The 22141-nt window shown below is 39.6% G+C and overlaps 1 protein-coding gene across 3 annotated transcripts in view; it reads left to right on the top strand.

The window, feature by feature from the left end:
• The window catches only part of LAMA2 (laminin subunit alpha 2), a 476685-nt gene that overhangs the window by 393506 nt on the left and 61038 nt on the right, over positions 1–22141 (top strand). For all 3 annotated transcript variants that reach the window (XM_075126729.1, XM_075126730.1, XM_048844580.2), the window contains 4 exons: positions 131–294; positions 4389–4527; positions 9647–9749; positions 21152–21268. In XM_075126729.1, coding sequence (XP_074982830.1) covers positions 131–294; positions 4389–4527; positions 9647–9749; positions 21152–21268 — 523 coding nt within the window. The remainder of the gene's footprint in view (positions 1–130; positions 295–4388; positions 4528–9646; positions 9750–21151; positions 21269–22141) is intronic.

The following is a 22141-nucleotide window of genomic DNA, read 5'->3' on the forward strand; positions in this document are numbered from 1 at the left end:
TCCTTATTAGTTCACTGAAGTTTTATTAAATGTCCAAACACATGTGATTATATCTCATACAGAAACAATATGCAAAGTGCTATGCTGTTTGCATTCAGCTCTTTAAATACTCTTGTTTTGTGGCTTTCAGTATGTGGAAGACATGGGGGATAAGATACAACCGATCACTGATCAGCTGAAGGATAAAATAGACGATCTATCCCAAGATATTCAGGACAGGATGCTTCCAGAAAAGGTGTTGCAGGCTGAGAACCATGCAGCCCAGCTGAATGAATCATCTGCAATACTGGATGGGTAAGTCAGCCATTTCTTCATACTTCTAAAACACTCATAGCCTGGGGTCTAGAATTCCCTGACAGAAATAGAAGGGGATTATTTTCAGACTTTAACTTCTGTGATTATGAATATACAAGATTCCAATGCTCTATACAGAGCCCAGTTAGGAGAGGCTAGATTCACTTCTTTGGAGGAGCATCAAAAGTCTGAGTTAGATATGGGGCTTAGGAAGATATTATACATGTCTTGGGGTATATCCAAGATAATCAAACCCAAACATTTCTGAAAATCAACCAGTAGATGGAAAGTACTAACACTTTCACAAGAAGTTCTCCTATTTAAAAAAATATTTTTTTCAATTTGATCTCTCTTGTGCCTTGTGTTGTCATTTACACAAGGGCAAAGTGGGTGCAAATTGGTGTAAGATGCTACCCCTTCTCATTTAGTGGCATTTTTTACAGTCACTTTCCCACAGTCATAAATGACACCGCAACATGCAAGGAGAAGTCTTTTTATCTTTGTGTGTTTGAAATTGGCAGCCTTTCAGCTTGTGCACTTGCTGACTCTGGGGTAAAGGAAGCAATTTAAGCATCACTTTCACAGAAAATTGAGAATACCTAAAACTTGTTCCCAAAAGCTTTGGTAGATTGTTTAGAATTCAATTGCTGAGCTCCTTCATGTCATTTGGAAAGAGTCATACAAACTGATGTGATGTGCAACAGACTGTGGAGAGGCAGATAGACACAAAATACTGTTGCCATTGAATTGAGCCCCGGTTCTGGGAAAGACTATGGATCATGTTGATTTTGTCTGAGGAACTCTGAAGAAGAGGAAAGCAGAGATGGCAGGTGGGGGGGGGGGGGTAAAGCAACCTCTAGTTATGAGGGGGATGCTTGTCACTCCCTGCTATGCCTCCTTACTTGTTGGTAATCATGGGGGGCAAGGCTTGTACTCTTTCCTCCTTTAATAGATTAAGCTAACTGAGGAAAAAGGCACACGTATCAGAGTGTCCAAATGGGGAGCTATTGTGAATAATTTGCTCTGCATTAGCTATTCCTATCCATTTCCTCATGTAGACAAGCCCTTAATTCACCAGAGGGTAAAGAACTCGGTACCAGTCAGGAATTTCTGACAATTTTTGTTTTTAAACAGGAAAGTGCTGATTAGTCAAACCTGAAACTTTTCACAGAAAGGTTCCTCAGATTCAGGATGGACTTTCTGGTGAGAAAGAGAGACACACCAACCCATCCAAGAATAGCCAGTTGGTTAGGACACTGAGGTGGGGTGTGGGATATCCTGATTCAAGTCCCTGATCTGCCTGGTTCAGAGCACCACCAGGCTATAGAGTCACTCTCTCAATCTCTCCTGCTTGAGCTGTTCCACTTTGCATACATAATTAAATATTCACTGGGCTAGAAAGAGAGAGACTCTGACTCTGTAGCCTGGTGGTTAGGTCCCTCACCTGGGACATGGGTGACTTGGGTTCATAACTCTGCTCTAAATCAGGCAGAGCAGGGACTTGAACCTGGGTTACCCACATTCTAGGCTATTGACCACCAGGCTATTGGCTATTCTGAGGCGGGTTCGTTTCTGTCTTACATTTTTTGCAAAATTTTTTGAAAGATCTCAGTTTTGTTCCAGGGCAGAACTAAACACATTTCAAAACCTCAAAAAAATTTCACAACATGGAATTATTGTTTTCCAGCCAGCCCTACTCGTAAACTGATAAGCTTGAGAAGGTTGATAGACTATCCAGTAGATGGTGTTTGTACAAAAACACCAGTGAGTGTCATACAAATATGTCACTCAGAATATGGTTCAGCTCTACAGAAGGGACATTATAAAAATAGCACTGGGGGCTCCCTGTTTGTTGTGTCTTTCCACTTCCATATCAAATTTAATGAATTCACAGATGAAAAAATTTTCAGAGCCCAGAGTGAGTTTGCAGGCGTGGCAGTTAGGGGCGAAAATATTTTCATATGCAAGTTGAGCAAATTTGCTAGGGAATCAATGAGACACACATCATGGAGTTGCCTGCTGCTATATTTTCATAATAAAGCGCCACTTTGAAAAGGGAAATGAACCCCAGGATCTCAAAGCACTTTCCAAAGTAGCCAAAATGTTCAGACCTCAGAAGGCAAAGTTAGGCTGAGATAAAAGTGGCGTAATTTTCAGAGGTGTTGTGCACATCCAACTCTCATCAACGTCAATGGGATTTGTGTGTCCAAAACATTTCTGTAACACCTTCCAGATGACTGTTTTAAAATCCTTTACAAGCAATCATGAGTTTAGTCTCACAATGACACTGTAAGGTAAGTAGTATTTTCACCATTTCATAGATGGAGAGACTGAGGATATGTCTAGGCTGCAATCATTGGGTGTGATTTGCAGCTGGAAGAGACATACCCAAGTTAGCTTTAATCTAGCTAGCTCAAGTCCCAGAGCAGTGAAGTTGCTTCAGCATTGGCTGTATAAATCTGCCCAGAACCCTGCTGCTACATTTCACGGATCCAGGACCCAAGCTAGCTAGAGTAAAGCTAACTCAAGTATATCTACTCGAGCTGCAATCACACCAGTGATTGCAGTCTTAGACATACCTTGAGGAATGAAGAGGAAGAGTGACTTGCTGAAGGTATAGCGCTCAGAACACGGACCTCATAATCCCTGGTAGCCTGCTGTAGCACAGCTGCCCACCTTCGGCCATTTTTATTTTTTCAAAGCTGCTACATGAATAAAATCACATATTTTAAAGTGTATATTTTTAAAACTCCCTCAATAGCTTACAGCTTTGGAACAAGCAATTTATCTCGGTGCCCACATCTTCTGCAGATAACTAGCAGGTCCAATTCTAGAGACTTGTGAGTAGAAGCTCTTAGCAGCTATTTCCATGCCAGTGTACAGTATCTCTGGGGAACAAGCCACACTATTACCTCAGATAAAGTATCTGATTTGATACTTGCAAAATTACCAGTTTCACATTCAATGGAGTCATATCTGAAAAGTAATCTTTAAAAACTGAAGCTTTTAATATGGTCTTATGTGTGAGATCAAGAGGGAGAGGAATTGAACGGTCTTGTGTGGGGATATCCTGTCACCTTGTATCACAGGGGTTCTCAAACTGGGGGTCGGGAGGTTATTACGTGGGGGGTCACGAGCTGCCAGCCTCCACCCCAAACCCCACTTTGCCTCCAGCATTTATAATGATGTTAAATATATAAAAAAGGGGTTTTTAATTTATAAGGGGAGTCGCACTCAGAGGCTTGCTATGTGAAATGGGTCACCTGTACAAAAGTTCGAGAACCACTGTTGTATCAGGATAAAGCTGTTTACCTCAGACACCTAGACACTAGACATTTGTACTTTCTATTAGCTATCTATGGTATTTATGTGGACCTCATTACCATAGTATCTATGTGCCTCACAATCTTTTTAATGTATTTAACCTCAGAACTTGGCTAACCTCACAGGGGTGGTGTGATATCAATATTACTAAGACACGGAGAGACTAACGGTGATTCTACACTTAGAGCTAAAGATGTACTTTGTGACCCAAGGACACATACCTATACTAGCTCTCAACAAGCTAGCATGCTAAAAATAGCAATGTAGCCTCTGGAGGAGCTAGCCTCCCCGAGTACGTACTCAGGCAGCTGGCCCTTCACGCTGCTGCAGCTACATGGCTATTTTTAGTGAACTAGCATAGGTCCATCTTCTCAAGATGGAAATTACATCTCAAGCTCGAAGTGGAGCTGTACCGTGGCTTGCCCAAGATCACCCAGGAAGTCTGTGGTGGAGCAGGAAATTGAACGTGGGTTTCCTGAGTCGTAGGCTAATGCCTTAACCACTGGACCATTCTTCCTTTCAATGTGAAATATCTCCTCAACCCACAGTACACAAAACTATTGTTGCTCCATGTGACACTAAGAAAATAAAATTTGACACCCCCTTTAAACACTTAGCACCCACACTTCGGAAACCTCAAATATGGCATTGTGCACTAGAGCCAATCATTAGAAATCTGGGCTGTTTGGCTCAGAGTGCCAATCCATTTTGCTCTGTTGAGCTACAACTGCGGTTTTTAATGGTGTGCCGTACCTTTTCCACCCTAACAGAATCCTTGCTGAAGCTAAAAACCTCTCATTCAATGCCACTGTAGCTTTCAAGGCATATAGCAATATCAAGGACTATATTGATGAAGCAGAGAGACTCTCCAGGGAGGCCAAGGCCCGTGCAAATGAAGCTATGCAACTGGTAAGAAAAGTGAATAGTGTCTGTTGGAAGGGAAGCTCAGGCTGCTTCTATACCCCTGGCTCCCTGCACCCCCTTCATTCCAACTTCCATGTGCTATCATCCTACTGCTCTATCTATACCCTCTCCTACTGCAGGAGCCCCCCAGTTCTGAGATCCTATCTCCACATACTCCTAGTCTATGTCCCTCCTGATCCCATTTTCTCCTCTCTGTGCCCCCTACACTGTCCTTTTCTGGACTACTTCCCCTTTATTTTTATTCCTCTCTCATACCCTTCTGCCCATGTCTCCCCTCACCCCCCATCCCTCACTCAAGTTAGCAGCTTCTGCAACAAAGCCTCGAGACAGAAGCAGGTCAGTTTCAAGTCAATGTTCTGAAGAAATCTTTATCTTGGCAATCCCCCACAATAGCTCCCTAAAAATATTTAAGGGCATTTCACCACAACAAGGCCATTGAAACAAAACAGAACTGGAGATGGCGGGGCCAGTCCACCCTGCAGATGTGATGACCCACACAAACTTAGGAAGATTTTTTGGAAAGTGAATGGCAGAACGATTTTTAAACACTGGCAGCAAAAAACTGCATTTACAAACTGTACCAAGCTTCATCCCCAAGATGAGATGCAACAAGTAAAATTTCAGAGGGTTGGTTCTTTGGGAGGGTCAAGGCAACTAGAGGGATTTTAAATGGGTATTATAATGGGAAGCTAGCCCTTTAACCTCAACTATGAAGGAACTACCTCTGCTCTACAACAAACTCAGCAGAGGCAGAAAGCCAGGGATATTTTGTATTGGGAGTAATGAAGGAGTTAAAAGCTTATTTATAGAGGCAAATATGTGACCAGCTGACCTGCACTTCACAGACACCCAGGCTGAAAATACCCCTGCAGATGGCAGAAAACAGTGAAATTGGAAAATCCCTATACCAGATAAAGAAACTGCAATGATACAGATAGCTAGCAGAAATAATACAAAGCCCTGTGGATTCAGAGTTACAAGGCTAGAAATAAGGACAATGTGACCAGTCCATATTCATGAACAAGATAATAAGGTCTGGATTTTAAATCGGTGTTGGTCACATTTTTTGCAACTTTAAATATTAACTTACAGTTCAAGTAGCACTAATTACTGAATTTATCTCTTTATGGGAACATGGAGCCTCACATACTGATGTGTGCTGGGGAGCTATAAACATAGTTCCTTCTATCAGAATTACCAGTTTTAAAGCAAAGGCAAATAAAGAGTAGTGGGTTTATTTTCAGAATAAAAAACCAGAAAAATATCTCTATCTTTTTCTCCTTTGATGCCCCAGAGACAGTGAGGGAGACAGATGTTATGATGGTTGAACGGGAAAGAAGAGAGATGCAATAGTCAGGAAACAAAGCAGGTGATTGCTATATGGCTACAAAAGGGCATATGTCAGAGAGGCAATGAACCAGCTGATTATACTATAGAGAGAAAGAGGATAGATAATTTGAAATGGAATGAAGAAAGGATGTGGACAGTATGATATAAATAGAGACGAATGATTACCAAGTACGGAGACCAAGGCATGATTAAGACACCATTTTTAAGGGTACTCATTCTTATGGATTCAATAGATATAACCTTATTTGTTTTATGCAAGTTGTATAGAATATGGATCTAATTGATAGAAAAATAGGAATGTGGAGGGAGTAACGAGTTAATGTAAAGTAATGAGTTTAGGGGAGTTCTTCTTGCTACGTGTTTGCCATTCCTACCCTTCATAACATATAATAAAATACCTACTTCTGTATCACACAGATTCTTACATAGAAGTGTGATGAGTGGTCATTTTAGGGTTTTATTTATGTTAATGGAAAGGATGCTTTCTTTTCAAATGAAATTAACAGTGTTAAAAGCTAGAACTAAAAGAGACTAAGAAGCATTTCACTAGCAGGAAGCCTGATAGATGACTAGAAAAGATAATCCATATTTTAAAATATGACAGAAGAATTCCTCCCATTTTTTTATGATGGATTAATTCTCCCTTTTAAAAGCAAAATAAATTAATCACTGATGCTGCATCTCCAGCATTCAAGCAGCTTTCCGCAGTCCATCACTTATTGTGGGTGGTGATGGTGATTGGGTTAACTGACTGAAAAGCTGAATCATGAGAAAGGATTTGGCTTGTAGTTCAGAGTTTAGAATCAGTTTTAAAGTGGTGCTTCAAGAGATATTTTTAATGTGATCTTTTTTAAAAGTGCAGGTGCGGTCTACTAAGCAAGATCAAGGAACTAGAGCTTGTTCTATAGTACAGAGTTAGGTTGACATAAGGCAGCTTGTGTTAACCTGATTGTGTCAGTTGCTCCCGCTGACGCAAGTGCCATACTACACCGAAGACATAACTCCACCTCCACGAGAGGCGTAGGGCTTATGTCGGTGTAGTTAGGGCAACGCAGTGTAGTAGATGCTGCATTACTTCCATTGGCTGGTGGCTGTCATTCTTGTCAGTCTCACAGCTCCAGCCATGACAAGGAGGCCGTGGGGTCTGTGGTGGCCTCCAGCTACAGCCTGGCTGCCATCAGAGCTCCCTGCTCCCAACCGCACTGCTGCCTGTGCTCCCCAGTCCTGCAGACAGCCCTGCTGCCCCTGGGCTCCCTGTTCCCAAACAGGCTGCTGCCCGGACTCCTGGCTCCCCGCTCCTTGCTCAGTGGCTGCCCCCTTCTTCCGGCAGGGAGGCGAAAAGCCCAGGGGGCAGTTGGGCTCCCAGCAGGGAGCCGCGGGAAGCTGAGAGCTCTGGCTTTCAGCCCCCCACACTGCCCCTCTTCAGTTGGTGGAAGTGCTTTGGTGAGGACACGTACCACCGACGGAAGGAGGGTAGTGTGGATGTCGTTTGACAGTGCTTTTCTTTTTCTATTATCTATTTTTTAGCATATGGACTGATACAGGAAATCTAAATACAGTATCAATCCATATGTCTAAACACACAGTATCACCTGCTATTAAAACATGAAGGAGTTCACCATCACACACACTTGCCTACACACATGAACACTCATGTTGCACACAGTAAGATATTGGTAATGTCTGTGCTTTTCGTTAAGTCAATATCTTATGAACCACAAATCACCAAAATGCACACTTTGTATAAGATGTTTTGATTAGTTGACTTTTTGAATAGCATATTTCCTTTTAAACTGTTTTCAATCTGTACATCTCTATTTATCGCTGAAAAGGTCTTTGTAAATATTATCTTTAAGCTATATGGAGTGCAATCAGGGTTTCTGGCAGAAATATCAGCCTGGCCTTAATTACTCAGCCCTTTATTCAACCCACATCTTGTTTTTGCATTGCAAATGCAGCCTTTCCACTTCATTCTATCAAATATAAACTGCTTTAATAGCCAGTCAAGCAAGCCCAGCAAATTGTTGTTAATAACAAAAATGATCATTAGATCTGAAGTTCTGTGCTCACAGAGTAATCATTCCCTAGCTTCCAAAGCTCAAAGGAAAAAGAACATAAAAACATAATCTGATTTGACAGGTGTATCTGCTGCCAAAACTGGCCAAACATGCCTCCTTAAGGAGCAATTCCCTTATTGCATTGGAGATCAAGTAATGATTCCTCACGGATACTCTTTTTAAGGGATTATGGGTATCATTTCTACTACATGTGCAATGAATTATATTAGCTGTTACTCTATGTTAAAAATAGATATATAAATCCCAGCTCTGCAGTTTTCATTGGTATGTTGAAATCAGCAGTTCCACGTGCACAGGGACTGCAGACTTTGGGTCTGTGAAGCCCTAAGTGAGCTTGGAAGTATGGAATACTATTGCACAATAATGTAGTCACCTGGATTTTGTTTCAGGAGAGCACTTAAGCACATGCTTTAGTCAGTCCCTATTCAGAAAAGCACTGAAGTATGTGTTTCAGTTCTATACGATAACAAGGAGCCTGAAGCTGGTAGCTGTGCGTATATCGAGTACAGCACCTTAAGCAGTAAAACGCTGTCTTACAGAGAACCGCATTGTGAGCGTGTATTGAATTTCCAAAGAATTCAGGGCTTCTGCCAAGATTTTGATATGGTTAGGCAAATGTATGGGCTCTAATGTATAAGAGAAGTGGGAGAAATCTAAAAGTGTTCAAAAATATGACCTCTGGGCTTTATCGGAATATAAATATTAAATAATAACAGTGTCATTTAATTGGCACGTAATTAATTTTTAAGTACATGTATCTGCCCTGGAAAATGAAAAGTAGCTACTTCTTAATTACATACTAGTTACAAGGCTATGACCCATGACTAATATAAAATGTTATCTGGCTGTCAAGAGTATTCTCAAAGAAATGCAGTCTGTGTTATGGAGTGACCGGAGTTCATTCTCTCAAACTGAACAGTAAATGATTCAGATTCTAGAGCATTTCCTAGCAAGTTAAAATACTAATTTAATTTAGAAAAACAGTTCTTCCTATATCAACCTTGAACTGTAGGTACAGCTTTGTGTGATTCTCAAATAATGAGATTTTTAAATAGTATTTAGTAGTTAAGAATTTCAGATTTAGCTACACCTTACCCTTTTGTCCCCCTCCTAAGCCTATTTTCATTCATTTCACCTTGACTGACTTGGTTTGATTCAGGAAATACAATTGCTATGAGAACATCTCTCTGGTCTATGTTACAGTCTGTGTTGTGAGATCTAGTCTATTTATTAAATGTTTCATAGCTGTTGTTAAGGAGAAGTATCGAACTGTATTATGTTATTGTGTTCTTAGTTGCAGGAAGAAATCCAGACTGAAAAAAATCTGCTTACATAGATTTGAAAAAAATCCACTCCCAGATTCTATTCTGCTTTCACTACATTCAGAAACAATTTCTCTTTCTGTTTCTTTTGTTAACTTCATCATTGACATTCCAAGGGAGCCCTGGTTTCTTGTAAAAATAAAAGTAAATTAATAAATGTAAAGTATTTTATTAATCTCTGTTGGAGAACCAGTGTAATGGCAGCAGCATATAATTCAGAGTACATTGATGACCGCTTAAAATTTCAACGATTCTTGAGCTAGCTCTTCCTCCTATACTTTTTATTACTTTAAACTTGCCCTGAACCAGCTTAAAAATACTTTTCTGTAAATGACACTGCTTGTTGGTCTGCAGGCATCTGGTCCTCAAGGATCATTGAAGGATAGTGCCAAGAACTCGCTTCAGAAAAGCTTCAGGGTTCTTAATGAGGCCAAGAAGTTAGAAAGTGATGTTAAAGGTATGTGTACTCTATATGACATTAATTTCTGTTGATAAACTACTAAGATTGAGTATGTTCCTAGTGCAAGGAAGACACATCAGTGGGAAATTGAAAAAAAAGCTCAGCCAGGGGACACTGTGACCTAAATGCAGAGCCTTAGACCACTAAGTTATCCTGATAGCAGGAAATGAGTATAATTTGTAACCTTATGACTATTTATTTAAGACTAGCTTCAAATTCTGACTGTGGGCCCATGCAAAGTATTAATGCAGTAATATGTGCCTACATGGGCAACCTGGGTGTTCGGTCCAGTGGGGCTACTTGCTCCCTGATGCTGGTGGGCAGATAAGGGTAATGGTAGAGCCTTAGCTTCACCATTGATTCACTGGCTACAGTAGGTGAGCCAGCATTATAGGTGGTGGGTAGTAATTTACGGCTGTTACAGGTCAGCAGTAAATTACTACCCCACCACCTAGGAGTAAGGATGAAGCAATATAGGCTTTGCAATGAGGAGCTATGCCTCTGAGTCACAATGTCTCCCTGAACTACTCATGGCTTGGTGTTAGAGCTGGAAAGAGAATTGAGGGTTTTTCCATTAAAAATTTCAATGAAGGGGGGGGGGAGTTTTCATCAAAATTTTCATAGGAAAATTCTAACTTTTCTTTAAAAAATTACGTTTCACTTTTCAATAACCGAAAACCATAAACATTAAGCCCCAAAATGACAGATTTGGGGCTAACAACTCTCAAAAACCAAACCAATTTCAGCTTTTAGCCAAAAAATTTTTGCTGTTTAGTTTTCAGTATTCCAATGAAAAAAATCAAACATTTTTGAGGAAATGAGACACTTTCAGTGAAAATTTTCATTGAATCAAATGCAATTTTCAATTGCAAAGAATTTTCGATAAAATATATTGACCAGCCATAGTCGGTGCAGCTCATGCATTATTTCTTTCTGAGGGCTTGGCTTAAAGTCAGAATCTAGCCCTTAACATACATGCATTACCTTAATATATAGTAGAGCAGGTCAAATCGTATTTATATAGAATGTATTCGAATGTTTTCCTATCAATTACTGAATGTATTTTTGGTGAATATATTTGTCCTTATTTGACTAGTTCTAGCATCTTGCAGCCAGTAGTAGCCTACTTCCAGAGCTTTTTATCCAGACAAATCCTAAACTGTTTTATAAACTTCTTAAAGAGTATACAAAATCACTTATTGTAATCACTAATGAAAGCCATCTCTGGATGGAGTTGAATATAGCATCTGTTCAATAGCTGTCAACAACCCTCCATAACAGCTTAGGACAGGAAGTGAAGAATAACTTATTTGAATGAAACTGAAGGGGAAATATTTGGTAAGCAGAATACAATTACCCACTTTGAATTTGGCCAGTATTCTGAGGTTCCCACCTCTGCGCTTGTGGAAAATGCTAGGGGGTTTTAATGATCACAAGTGGTCTCAACTGCCATTTTATGTCAGCCAGAGAAAAACGTCTCCAGAACTATAGTATTTTGGGTCAATGGTTTAATAAAAACTTGGAAAGAAGAGTGTCACCTACCGAATCAGCCTTTGAAGGCCTTCTATCCAAGTACTAACCAAGTTTAGTTTATGATTATGAGATATGATATCAAGTCCAGGGTGGTAACTTCGTGGCTTATTTCAAATTAGGATCCAGTAAATTTTACATGCATTCCTTTGTTATAGTTTGAAATGTCATCCTGGATCTTTTGGAAAAAAGCTATGTGCAATGATCATAGCATCTCTTGAATTTTGAGTAATAATCATGACATAGTCGGATCAAGCTTAACTGGCTGAAATTATCATAGCAAGCTAGAGACACCTGGAAATAACCATGAAGACAGGAATGTTACGGTCCTTGGAAGCCTGTGAGAAGAAACAGATATGGGGCCTGCAAGGAAATAAAAAAGATGGCACCCTGGAAACAGAGAGACATGATTTTTCTTGCTGACAAATTGCAAGCTCATCATAGTTTCTGAAAATCAAGATGATTTCTTCGCTTTATGCATCATCACTAGAAAATCACCAACAATAAGATTCTGGAATCAGGTCATAGCTGGTTATTTCCTTGATGGTGCCTAAAGCCATCTGTAGTGCTAACATAAGTTATAAATTGTTTGTGTTAGAAACATAAACAAATTTTGTTCAGAAAATGATTGGGTCCAGTCCTTGGGTCCTTTTCCTGCAAAACCCCCATTGACCTCATGCAAGTTGTAGTACAAAAGCATAAGATCTATGGGATCAAACCCAGAGGAGGTAGATCTTAGTGTGTCTTTTTTGGCTTTTTGCACTTAAACATATTTTGGCAGCCTAGGAATTCAACCAACAGAACATATTTAACATGCAGTAAGTAGTTGATAGGTTTAAAGAGGTCATTTATTATGTTTTATGATCATATTCTCTTTGGGAATTACAAATATTTTATCACAGTCTAAAAGTGCAGGAGATGTGAAAATGTGTAGCACTGATAGCTTGTAAAGCTGGATGTACATTTTAGTTGCGCATTCCATAAAATTCTATTGTGTGTCTTGACTGCAAGATTTAGTAAAGATATAGGGCATTATTATGAATTTTGGGAGCAGCCCACAGTAACATGTGGTGCAGATCCACAAAGCCGTTGGAGGGTGGGGAGCAGGAAGTAGTCAGGTGAGGGAGGAAGGATGCCTATCTCTCTAAACTTCAATAGTACACCCCTTTCTGGGGTACAGCTTATTCCATCAGGCACAGTTGGCCTGTTTCACTGACCAGTGTATATGGGACAGCAGAGATCTGGCTCTATCTCCTCCCCATCCACTTTGATGACCACATTTATTTTGAATACACAGTGCCACAAACAGTGGAACATGGTCCATAACGATGATTGATCTGTTATGACTTTTATGATATGGGATTCTATGAACAGAGAATTAAAGGAGGGTAATAAAATTAATGCTATGGGTTTATGGAAAATAGATCCTGTCAAACTAACTTGATACCTTTTTTTGATGAGATTACAAGTTTGGTTAGTAAAGGTAATAGTGTTGATGTAATATATGTAGACTTTAGTAAGGTGTTTGACTTGGTGCCACATGACATTTTGATTAAAAAACTAGAACAATCTTAAATTAGCATGGCACACATTAAATGGATTAAAAGCTGATTACCTGATAGGTCTCAAAATAAAATTGTAAATGGGGAGTCATGATCGAATGGGTGTGTTTCTAATGGTGTCCCACAGGGATTGGTACTTGACCCTATGCTGTTTAACATTTTTATTAATGACTTGGAAGAAAACTTAAAACCATCACTGGTAAAGTTTGCAGATGACACAAAAATTGGGAGAGTGGTAAAGAATGAAGAGGGCAGGTCACTGATACAAAGCAGTCCCGATTCCTTAGCAAGCTGGGTGCAAGCAAACACTATGTGTTTTAATATGGCCAAATGTAAACATCTAGGAACAAGGAATATAGACTATACTGACACAGTGGAGGACTCTACCCTGGGAAGCAGTGACTCTGAAAAATATTTGGGGATCATCATGGATAATCAACTGAACAAGAGCTCCCAGTGCTATGCTGTGGACAAAAGAGCAAATGAGATCCTTAGATGCATAAACAAGGGAATCTAGAAGACGTTATTTTACCTCGGTATTTGGTATTGGAGTGAACACTGCTGGAGCACTGTGTCCGGTTCTGGTGTCCACAATTCAAGAAGGATGTTGACAAATTGGAGAGAGGAGCCATAAAATGATTAAAGGATTATAAAACATGCCTTATAGTGGTAGACTCAAGGAGCTCAATCTATTTAGCTTAACAAAGAGAAGGTTAAGGGGTGACTTGATTACAGTCTAAATACCTACATGGGGAACAATGGGCTCCTCAGTGTAGCATCACATTGGCATATTATGATCCAATGGATGGAAGTTGAGGCTATACTAATTCAGATTGGAAATAAGACTAATTTTTAATTATGAGAGTAATTAACCACTGGAACAGTTTACCAAGGGTCCTGGTGGATTCTCCATCTCTGACAATTTTGAACTCAAGATTGGATGTTTTTCTAAAATATCTGCTCTGGAGGAATGATTTGCGGGAGATTCTATAGTCTGTGTTACACAGGAGGTCAGAGTAGATGATTAGAATGGTCCCTTCTGGCCTTGGAATCTATGTATACCTGAAGAAGTTACACAGCTATATTGGAACAGTCATTTGTTATGGACACTTCTCCACAGTGCAAGATGTCTTGTGTTCAAAGTAAAAAGTGAGGACAGAATTTTGCTCAGATATGAGTGAATTCCATATGCAGATATAAGCATATAACTTGGCCTGGAAAAAGCATAGTACAATATAAATTATATATTTAGAGGCTGTTTTAAAATACACTCCAATCAAAGTTTCATTCCTATCAAAACTCACAGAAGTGAAAGTGCAAATAGTGTAAAGTATTTGCAAGACAATTTCAATCCAAGCAGAAAGGGACATTTATAAATTCACAAACTAGGTTCTCATCTACACTCATGCAACCCCACTGAAACTGATGGGTTTTCATTAGGATTCTTTAATAATGATTTATATTAAAATTGCTTTGTAGAGGCATAAAACAAAGTTTCATTGCATGGATTCTGAACATAATTAAATATGGTCTCAAATTCCACCTGCCCTGCAGAAATCAATTAATATTTGTGCCCTGAATGCGGATACAGCAGAGTAAGAGCAGTGAACAAATTTCCCACCTCCCCCTACTTTTACATCAAAATAATGTTACTGGTATGAACATAATCCCTCCTGTATGTGTTGGCATTTCTGGGATGGGAAGTGAGAGCTGAGATTAAAAATAATAGAATGAAACCTACTTAGGATACTTACAAAGTTGCCTTCTTCAGAATCCCTACTGGAAATTCAGAAGTGAAAGATGGATGATGGGCACTCTATAAAGAGCTGGTAGACAGAAGTGTTCATTAGTTTAGAATTTCTCTCTCTGCACTACAGGTAGTACATTAGTTAAAGTAATGAAAACCCGTAAACCACTCAAATAATCTATCCTCCAGGAAGCCAGGCCTAAGGTATGACAGAGATTGGAATGTTTTCTTGCTACATTATGACATTCTCATGATTTGTGGCCAATTACACTAGTTATAAAATGGCTGTTAATCAGAAAAATGCCATATATTACTTCCAAAAACTGCTGAAATAGTCCTTACAGAGAAAAACTTCTGACAGCAGCTATTACAATGTAGGTTTAGTCATTTCTCTCTCTGTGGGACTGAGAGTGAGAAGGAATAAACTTGCGGGGAGAAGTAGATTCTATTTGTAGTGATTTGCCTACGTGTAGAGTTTCAAGAATTTGGCTGTGAGGGAGTGAATGCAGCTGCCTGCCAGCTTTTCTCTCTGTCTGTCTGTACCTTGACAGATTCTTAGCTTGCCAGGAGCAATTTATCTTGCTTATAATTTTGAATTTACATTTTTAAAAATATGGTTGCTCCTGTGCAGATTTGAGATTAAATATGGAGTTTTGTCCGAACAGATCAATGAAAAGTGAAGTAAGATTGTGTACAAGCTCCCTTTGAGCTGGAGACGTAAAGTCAGGTGGCTTCTGAAATCCAGCTCATATCATTTTCTTTAGTTTAAGAATTGATAGCTTGAGGAGACTCTACCCCTCTGACAACAGGTGAACATTTTTAGTGAAAACATTTCACTTCTGACAAGTACAGGTAAATCTTATGCAGGGATTTTGTCCTCACCTGAAGTGGATTTTAGCTGATCTAGTGTGTTGTAATCACTAAATGGTTACACATAGTAGAGCTCCTGTATTAATTTTGGTAACCAACATACTCTTCAATACAAAATTTACAATCAATAATAAATATACAATTTTTTAAGTAAAGATTGACCAACATAGGCTGCATCTCCCTCATTACATCTCTATTTCTTCTGCTTATTCCTGTCTACTGTCTTGCATATTCTGTAGCTAAAGCATTAACTTGGGACTCATAATCCTCTTTATAGGATAAGACGGTGGGGAGCAAGAATTCTATTTGCAAAGGAGCAAAACAAATGTAGCAGAAGAAGCAAGATATACACATAATTTCACCAGCTAATTTGGACAGCACCCTGCCAACAACGTCTACTGTGCATGCAGTTTCTATGGTTTTAAAACTACTCTTTAAAAATAATCTAATGAAGCTTCCTTTCCCATTCTTTGGTGTCACATTTAACTATGTGTTCTTTGTGATGGCATCTTAGACAATTTCCCATGAGAACATGCATTCCATGTTACTATAAGAAAACTATATATGTTAGCAGTCAAGTGAAGGTATTTTAATGGTGCCGTGTCATCAGCAATTACTCAGTGCCCCCAATATATAAAATCTGCAGAGACCTAAACTATTCCTTAGATATATAAATAGATAAATCATCCTCCATTTATATGTAGCTCCTTAATCACCTACAATACTCAGGCATATGTGGTGCCAGATTAAAATGTGGGGAAATGGTTTTGCTCTTATGACTTCTTTAAGTTTGTTTCTTTTTCTGCTGAGTAGACAATGCTTTATCCCTTATTGCTATGCCACAGAAACATAAAATTGATTTGGCCATCTTAATCCAGGTCACAGGAACAGGTGTCCACTGCACAAAACACAATCGCAGCCAGCACTAATTGGCATTCTTGTGCAACCCCCTCACAGAGGCTAAGAACTGAATGGGTATACAGGGATCAATCCTGCAAGGCATTCAGCCAACTCAGTTTCAGTGGGAGTTGAAGGTGCTCAGCATCTTACAGGAATGAACCCATTAACTCCTCCCAGGCCAGAGGTAAAGCATGTTAGCTGAGCAATGTGGGCAAACTTGTATTGCAGATGCTCATGTTGTACCTATTCTCGAGCTACCTGAAGGATTTTGGTCTCCAGCATCTTTCAATATTAAATATTTAAAGGAGAGGAAAAAATTCCATGTTAAATGAAGCCAGTGCATGTCATGATTAATATACAACATACCTGCTCAATACTTAATAAAAAGTACTGTCTGAATTATAGATTTACAACAGGTTACTTCCCAATATGGCCTTTAAGAACTTTATTACTTAGCAACACTGTTAAGAGGACTTCTCATGAACAGTGGTTTTAGGAGCTCCTCCCCTTCCCTCCCTTTCAGCAAGGGACACCCTTAGGGCATTTATTTATGGCTTTATTCTTCTAATACTAAGAAAACAGTTAAAAATGCATTTGATAAGTTAAAAGGAAAAAAATATTAAACAGATGGAGTTTGAATATTCAAATTTAGGAGTTCTGGAGAGACTGAACTTATTAAAATCCATAAAAATTAGTTTGATGCTATAGTTACAAAACTGGAAACAGAGGTCTGGAAACATGATGCTTCAGAAATATAGGAGGGGAATAATTAGCATAATTTCTGGATCTGGCAGGCTAAAGAGGAGGAAAGGAGACAATTTAAGAGCACACAGCAAAATTACTAGAAACACCACCTGAAATGAATAAACTATGTCAGAATTATTTTAAAATGTATACACACTAATATTCCAAAAAGGGACCAGAGACACTGGGGAAATAGGCAAATTTAGAAAATTAAATGGATCTAATTAAAACTGTTTGGAAGCTGATCTTAGTAGACAAGAAATTAGCTCTGCTACAGTCTCTGATCATTTGGGGTAGATTCAGATGCCTTTACTCTTGTCCAGTAGCACCTTATTAGTAGCCCCACTGACTTGACTGTTCATTGAGATTGGAGAGTTTCAGAACCTGGTGCTTAAAAATACAAGGCACCTGGGCATCCAGGGCTAACCTTTGTAATACAAACAAGATCTTTCCTGGGGCTTACTGCAGCCTCAACTCACCTCGCTTTCTCCCACAGGTTGCCCAAACAGGGAGGCTACCTCCTGTTCTATGTGGGGCACTTCCCAAGAGTGAAGCCTTAGTTCCACCCAGCTCAAAGTATTCCCCACCCTCCTACCTTAAATAAGAGAAGCATATTCTTCCCTGGTTGACATTTCAGACAGTCTTGGAGTCCAAAATGTATCTCCCACTTACATGCCCCCCAAACATTGCCCCTCCCACAACAGCAGAAGAGGTATAGGTGGGGGCCTCTAGTGCACAAGGGCTTGATCCTGCAATGTGCTGAGTGCCCCCAACTTGAAGGTACTTTGCACTTGGCAGGATCAGGTCCTACCTGGGTAGTTAAATGGAGCCATAGATTTGCTTGGACCAGCTCCCCATCTTCTAATTCGAGGCCAGCTCCTAATCCCTTTCTTTTTCATCCTTCATCAGGATGACTGTTCATGCTCCAGTGTCTGCTGTCCCTCAGCCCTCTTCCTTTTCTACCTGTGACTGTTTCTCTCTTTCTGCCTTTTGTTGCAGAGGTTGTGTGGATGCATGCGCTCTTTTGCTCTCTTTTCTACCCATTTTTTAAAAATACAACTTTTTTAAAAGTGCATTCTACTAAAAAAGAGACTCACTTTATAAGGCCAGTGTTAATACTGTTCTAATAAATCACCTGGAAAGGGACAAAAACCCTAAATACATATCTGTTAACTCATTACAATAATTGATCAATCAATCAAAGAGACAGCTATTGTGCTGCCAGTAGAGCACATGGGGTTCAAGCACAGAGTATAGAGTCTATCCAGAGATATTCAGAGTACCATAGGAAGACTGTACACTTTGCCAGTTAATTAAGAAAGCAGGAAAATAAGAATTTTTTGACACACAAAATCATTTGATTCCCTGATAGTAAGTGATTGGCTAGTTTTGAGGGTTACAAAAAATCTTCAAGCCTTTTCATAATCTACGAAAATGCATATCTTGGTTTTATAGGTAATGTACAATTTTCTTAGATTTTATTTTTAAAAAATAACAATTTGTCTTCCTATCTGCATACATCCATCTTTGACAGATTTTAATCTTTTATAATCTATTGACTGGTTTCTCTCAAGCCACATCCAGGAAAGTTAATACCCATCAGTCCTGAGAAAAACAAATATGCTTGCTTTTTTAAAAAAGAGCTTTGAAATTCTGTAATAGTCATTGAGAAAATTAAAATTAGTTAACAAAGTTCTTCAGATCCTCTTGTCATACTATATAGTTCTGTATAGCAGCTCACACAGAGGGGTCCCAAGCTGTTCCAAGCCAGTATGTCTTATTGTAACACAAACAATATTAATAATAATAGTTTCAGGCCAGTGTGAGACAGAGACAACTGAGACACTCTTTGCATAGATAATGTAGAGTCAAATTGCTCACACAGTAATTCTTCTAATAGTTTGGTAAAGTGGACAGTACATTGAAACTATTTAATTCAATCTTGAACCTTAGGTAGGCAGTATGAGATTTTTTTCGGTCTGTGCCACAAATGTCTCAAGTCTCTCCGATAATTTAACTCACACTGGGAGCTCTTTTGACCCTTAGTCAGCCTATAATCAGGGGACCAGAAAGGTGACTTTGATCTAGTCTGGCAGACACCACAGACATCTGTTCGGATAAGTATTCAAACTTCTAATGTGTTTAATTTCACTGAACTCGTACACTTTTGAAGGTCACAGTTAGAGTTTATACCCCATCCCCTTTTCTACAAATTATTCTCCATCTTCTGCTATCAGTTCAATCAGTTATTCTGATTCATGGAGTGCATTGGAGCCAAGAAATTCCCACCTTTCTGTTCCTCAACTCCAAAGAGCTCCATAATAATGGGAATAAGTGATTAAAAATGTCCCCCCAGATAGGTGTTTTCAGACATAACTAGCATTTTTCCCCCAAACTGTACGCTGGACTTTTTGAAATAAAGATTTTTAAATAACTTCAGTTGGAGCCTCTTTCTGAAGAGTCTGAAAAATCATTTTTATGTAGCATATTGTTCCAGCAAAAATATCACTGTTATGCAAAACAGTTTGTGAAGAATATCGACTTATCTGTGAAGGATAATGTCAGTTTCATCTTTCATGTACTGATTATCACATTGCTGATCCTCTGGTTTGTACTAGTTTTTCACTTTAAACAAATTTTGATATATGCTTTTAGCTACAAACAAGTCCCTCCAAAAAATCAATCTGCATATTTCATGATAACTTTTTCTTGATGTAGCCTCCTAATAATGATCATGATGCCGCTAATATGGTTTCATGCCCTTTCTCTGGACATTGTATCAGCAGTTGTTGCCTTACTTTGAAAAAGTCCAGCAAGAATTGGGAAATAGCATGCTTATGGTGATAGTACACTACCCTGATTGTATTGTTTTGTCACACAAAATGGATGAACCATTAGCCTAGGGCAGACACCTGAAGAAGAACTTGTGAGGTTACCATAGAAAAGTTTAATGTTGCCTATCTTTAAAGCACAGGTCTGGTAGTTTGGCTTCTTGGGTCCTCTGCCCGGTTTGCCATTGACTCACTGGGTGGCCTTGGGTAAATCAGTTAACCTCTGTCTGTCTTATTTTGTACTTACAGGAGTGTTGAGTACATAAAAGCACTTTGAGAGCCTTAATAAAATCCCTCTATAAGCACCAAGTATCACCATACAATAGTCTAAGGAAATCAAGCACTTAGATACAAAAGAAATAGGTGCCTTAAATATAGAAGATAGCATTAGTAAACTCTGGAACTGAGTGTTACATATGTTCATTGCAGTAACTTAGTAAATTAATTAAATATATGTATATTGATGACAAATGGGTTGTTCATGGTCTGTTCTATTACAGTACATACCAAATGAATGTGTAAATGTAACCCATGCCTGCTTGGTGTGGCACTCTGTCCCCATCTGATGGCACCTAGGCGAGGGGTTGCCAACCTGTGGCTCTGGAGCCATGTGCAGCTCTTCATAAGTTAATATGCGGCTCCTTGCCTAGGCACTGACTCCGGGGCTGGAGCTATAGATGCTAACTTTCCAATGTGCTGGGGGCTGCTCACTGCTCAACCCCCTGCTCTGCCCCAGGCCCTGCCCCCTCCCCTGTGCCTGCCGTGCCCTTGCTCTCCCCCCTCCCCACCAGAGCCTCCTGCACACCATGTAACAGCTGATCACGGCGGGTGGGAAGCATGGAGAGAGAGCGGGAGGCACCTATTGGTGGGGTTGCCAGCGGGCAGGAGGCGCTGCAGGTTGGAGTGGTGGGAGCTGATGGGGGGCTGCTGAAATATTAGTGTGGCTCTTTGGCAATGTACACTGCTAAATTTCTGTCTCCTTCTCAGGCTCGGGTTGGCCGCCCCGACCTAGACCATGTACAGATTGATGAGTCTGCTACAGGCTTGGCTAAGAGCCGGATAGCTTTTAGCTCATGCAGTAGAGACTCATACACTAAACTTCAGAGGTCTAGGGTTTGATCCTGCCTGCTGATGACCAGGGTCTGTCTGTGTTACATAAACACAGCACAGTGAAAACAATGAGTTAAAGCTTTTTTGTATGTGTACTCTCTGCAGAAAATGGGGATATCTTGAATAGTATGCAGAACAGGTTGAAAAATGCTGATGAAAAGAATTCTGATCTCCTGAGAGCTTTGAATGACACCTTTGGAAAGCTGGCAGCCATTCCTAAAGGTAAGTACAAAAAGTGCTGAAGCACTGTGCTCAACTGTGCTTCATTGTGTCGTCTTGCATCTTTATAAAAATGTGTATAGGTGTTATTCTTTGTCTACATACACTCCATCCATTGGCTGCTATCTCATTCACAATGAATGTATGCTGTGTATGAGAGGGAAACTGAACTGAACACAAATGTCTGGTGTTCATTTGCATTTTGGGCTTGTAGGGGCTGCTGTGTTTTTGTCATTCTCAAATGGCCCACTTCTGGAAGATAGTACTTCTGGAAAGGAGTGATGGCATACTGTTAGCCAGTCAGTCTTTTTCAGAAGCTGAGAGTCATCCCTGATAGTACCTGTTTTCAGAACAGTGCTTCCCAGAATGGTAAGAACGATGATAACGGCATCAGCAATCAGTTCAAAGAGACCTGGGATAAATAACAATCTCAAATTGCCCAAAGGACTCCAGATAGTCTGTATCTAGAGAGACCCAAATGACTGAGTCATTTTGGTCCATCTATACTTTAGAATACTGCTCAGTCAACAGTGAATCATGGTAGATTCTGTAAATAGTATATCATTTTTCCAGCAGTGTCATTTGTGAAATAAATAAATGATTGTGTGTCCCATAGTAATGGCCCTGCACTTTTTTATATATAAACATTGATACATGCAGAAATAGAATATATACACACGCTAATGAACTGTTGCTCTTTTACCTTAGGGCTTGTCTACATGGGGAAATAGCTCAGAATAGCTATTGTGGAATAAGTATTCGGCACTAGACACTTATATAGACACTTATATAGACACTTATTCCACTTGAAGAGTTCATGGATTAAGCTAAACTGTACAAAGGCACTTTTAGTGCACAATAAGAATGTCCACAGAG

This window comes from Caretta caretta, chromosome 3 (assembly GCF_965140235.1).
Source record: "Caretta caretta isolate rCarCar2 chromosome 3, rCarCar1.hap1, whole genome shotgun sequence".
NCBI classification, from domain to species: Eukaryota; Metazoa; Chordata; order Testudines; family Cheloniidae; genus Caretta; species Caretta caretta.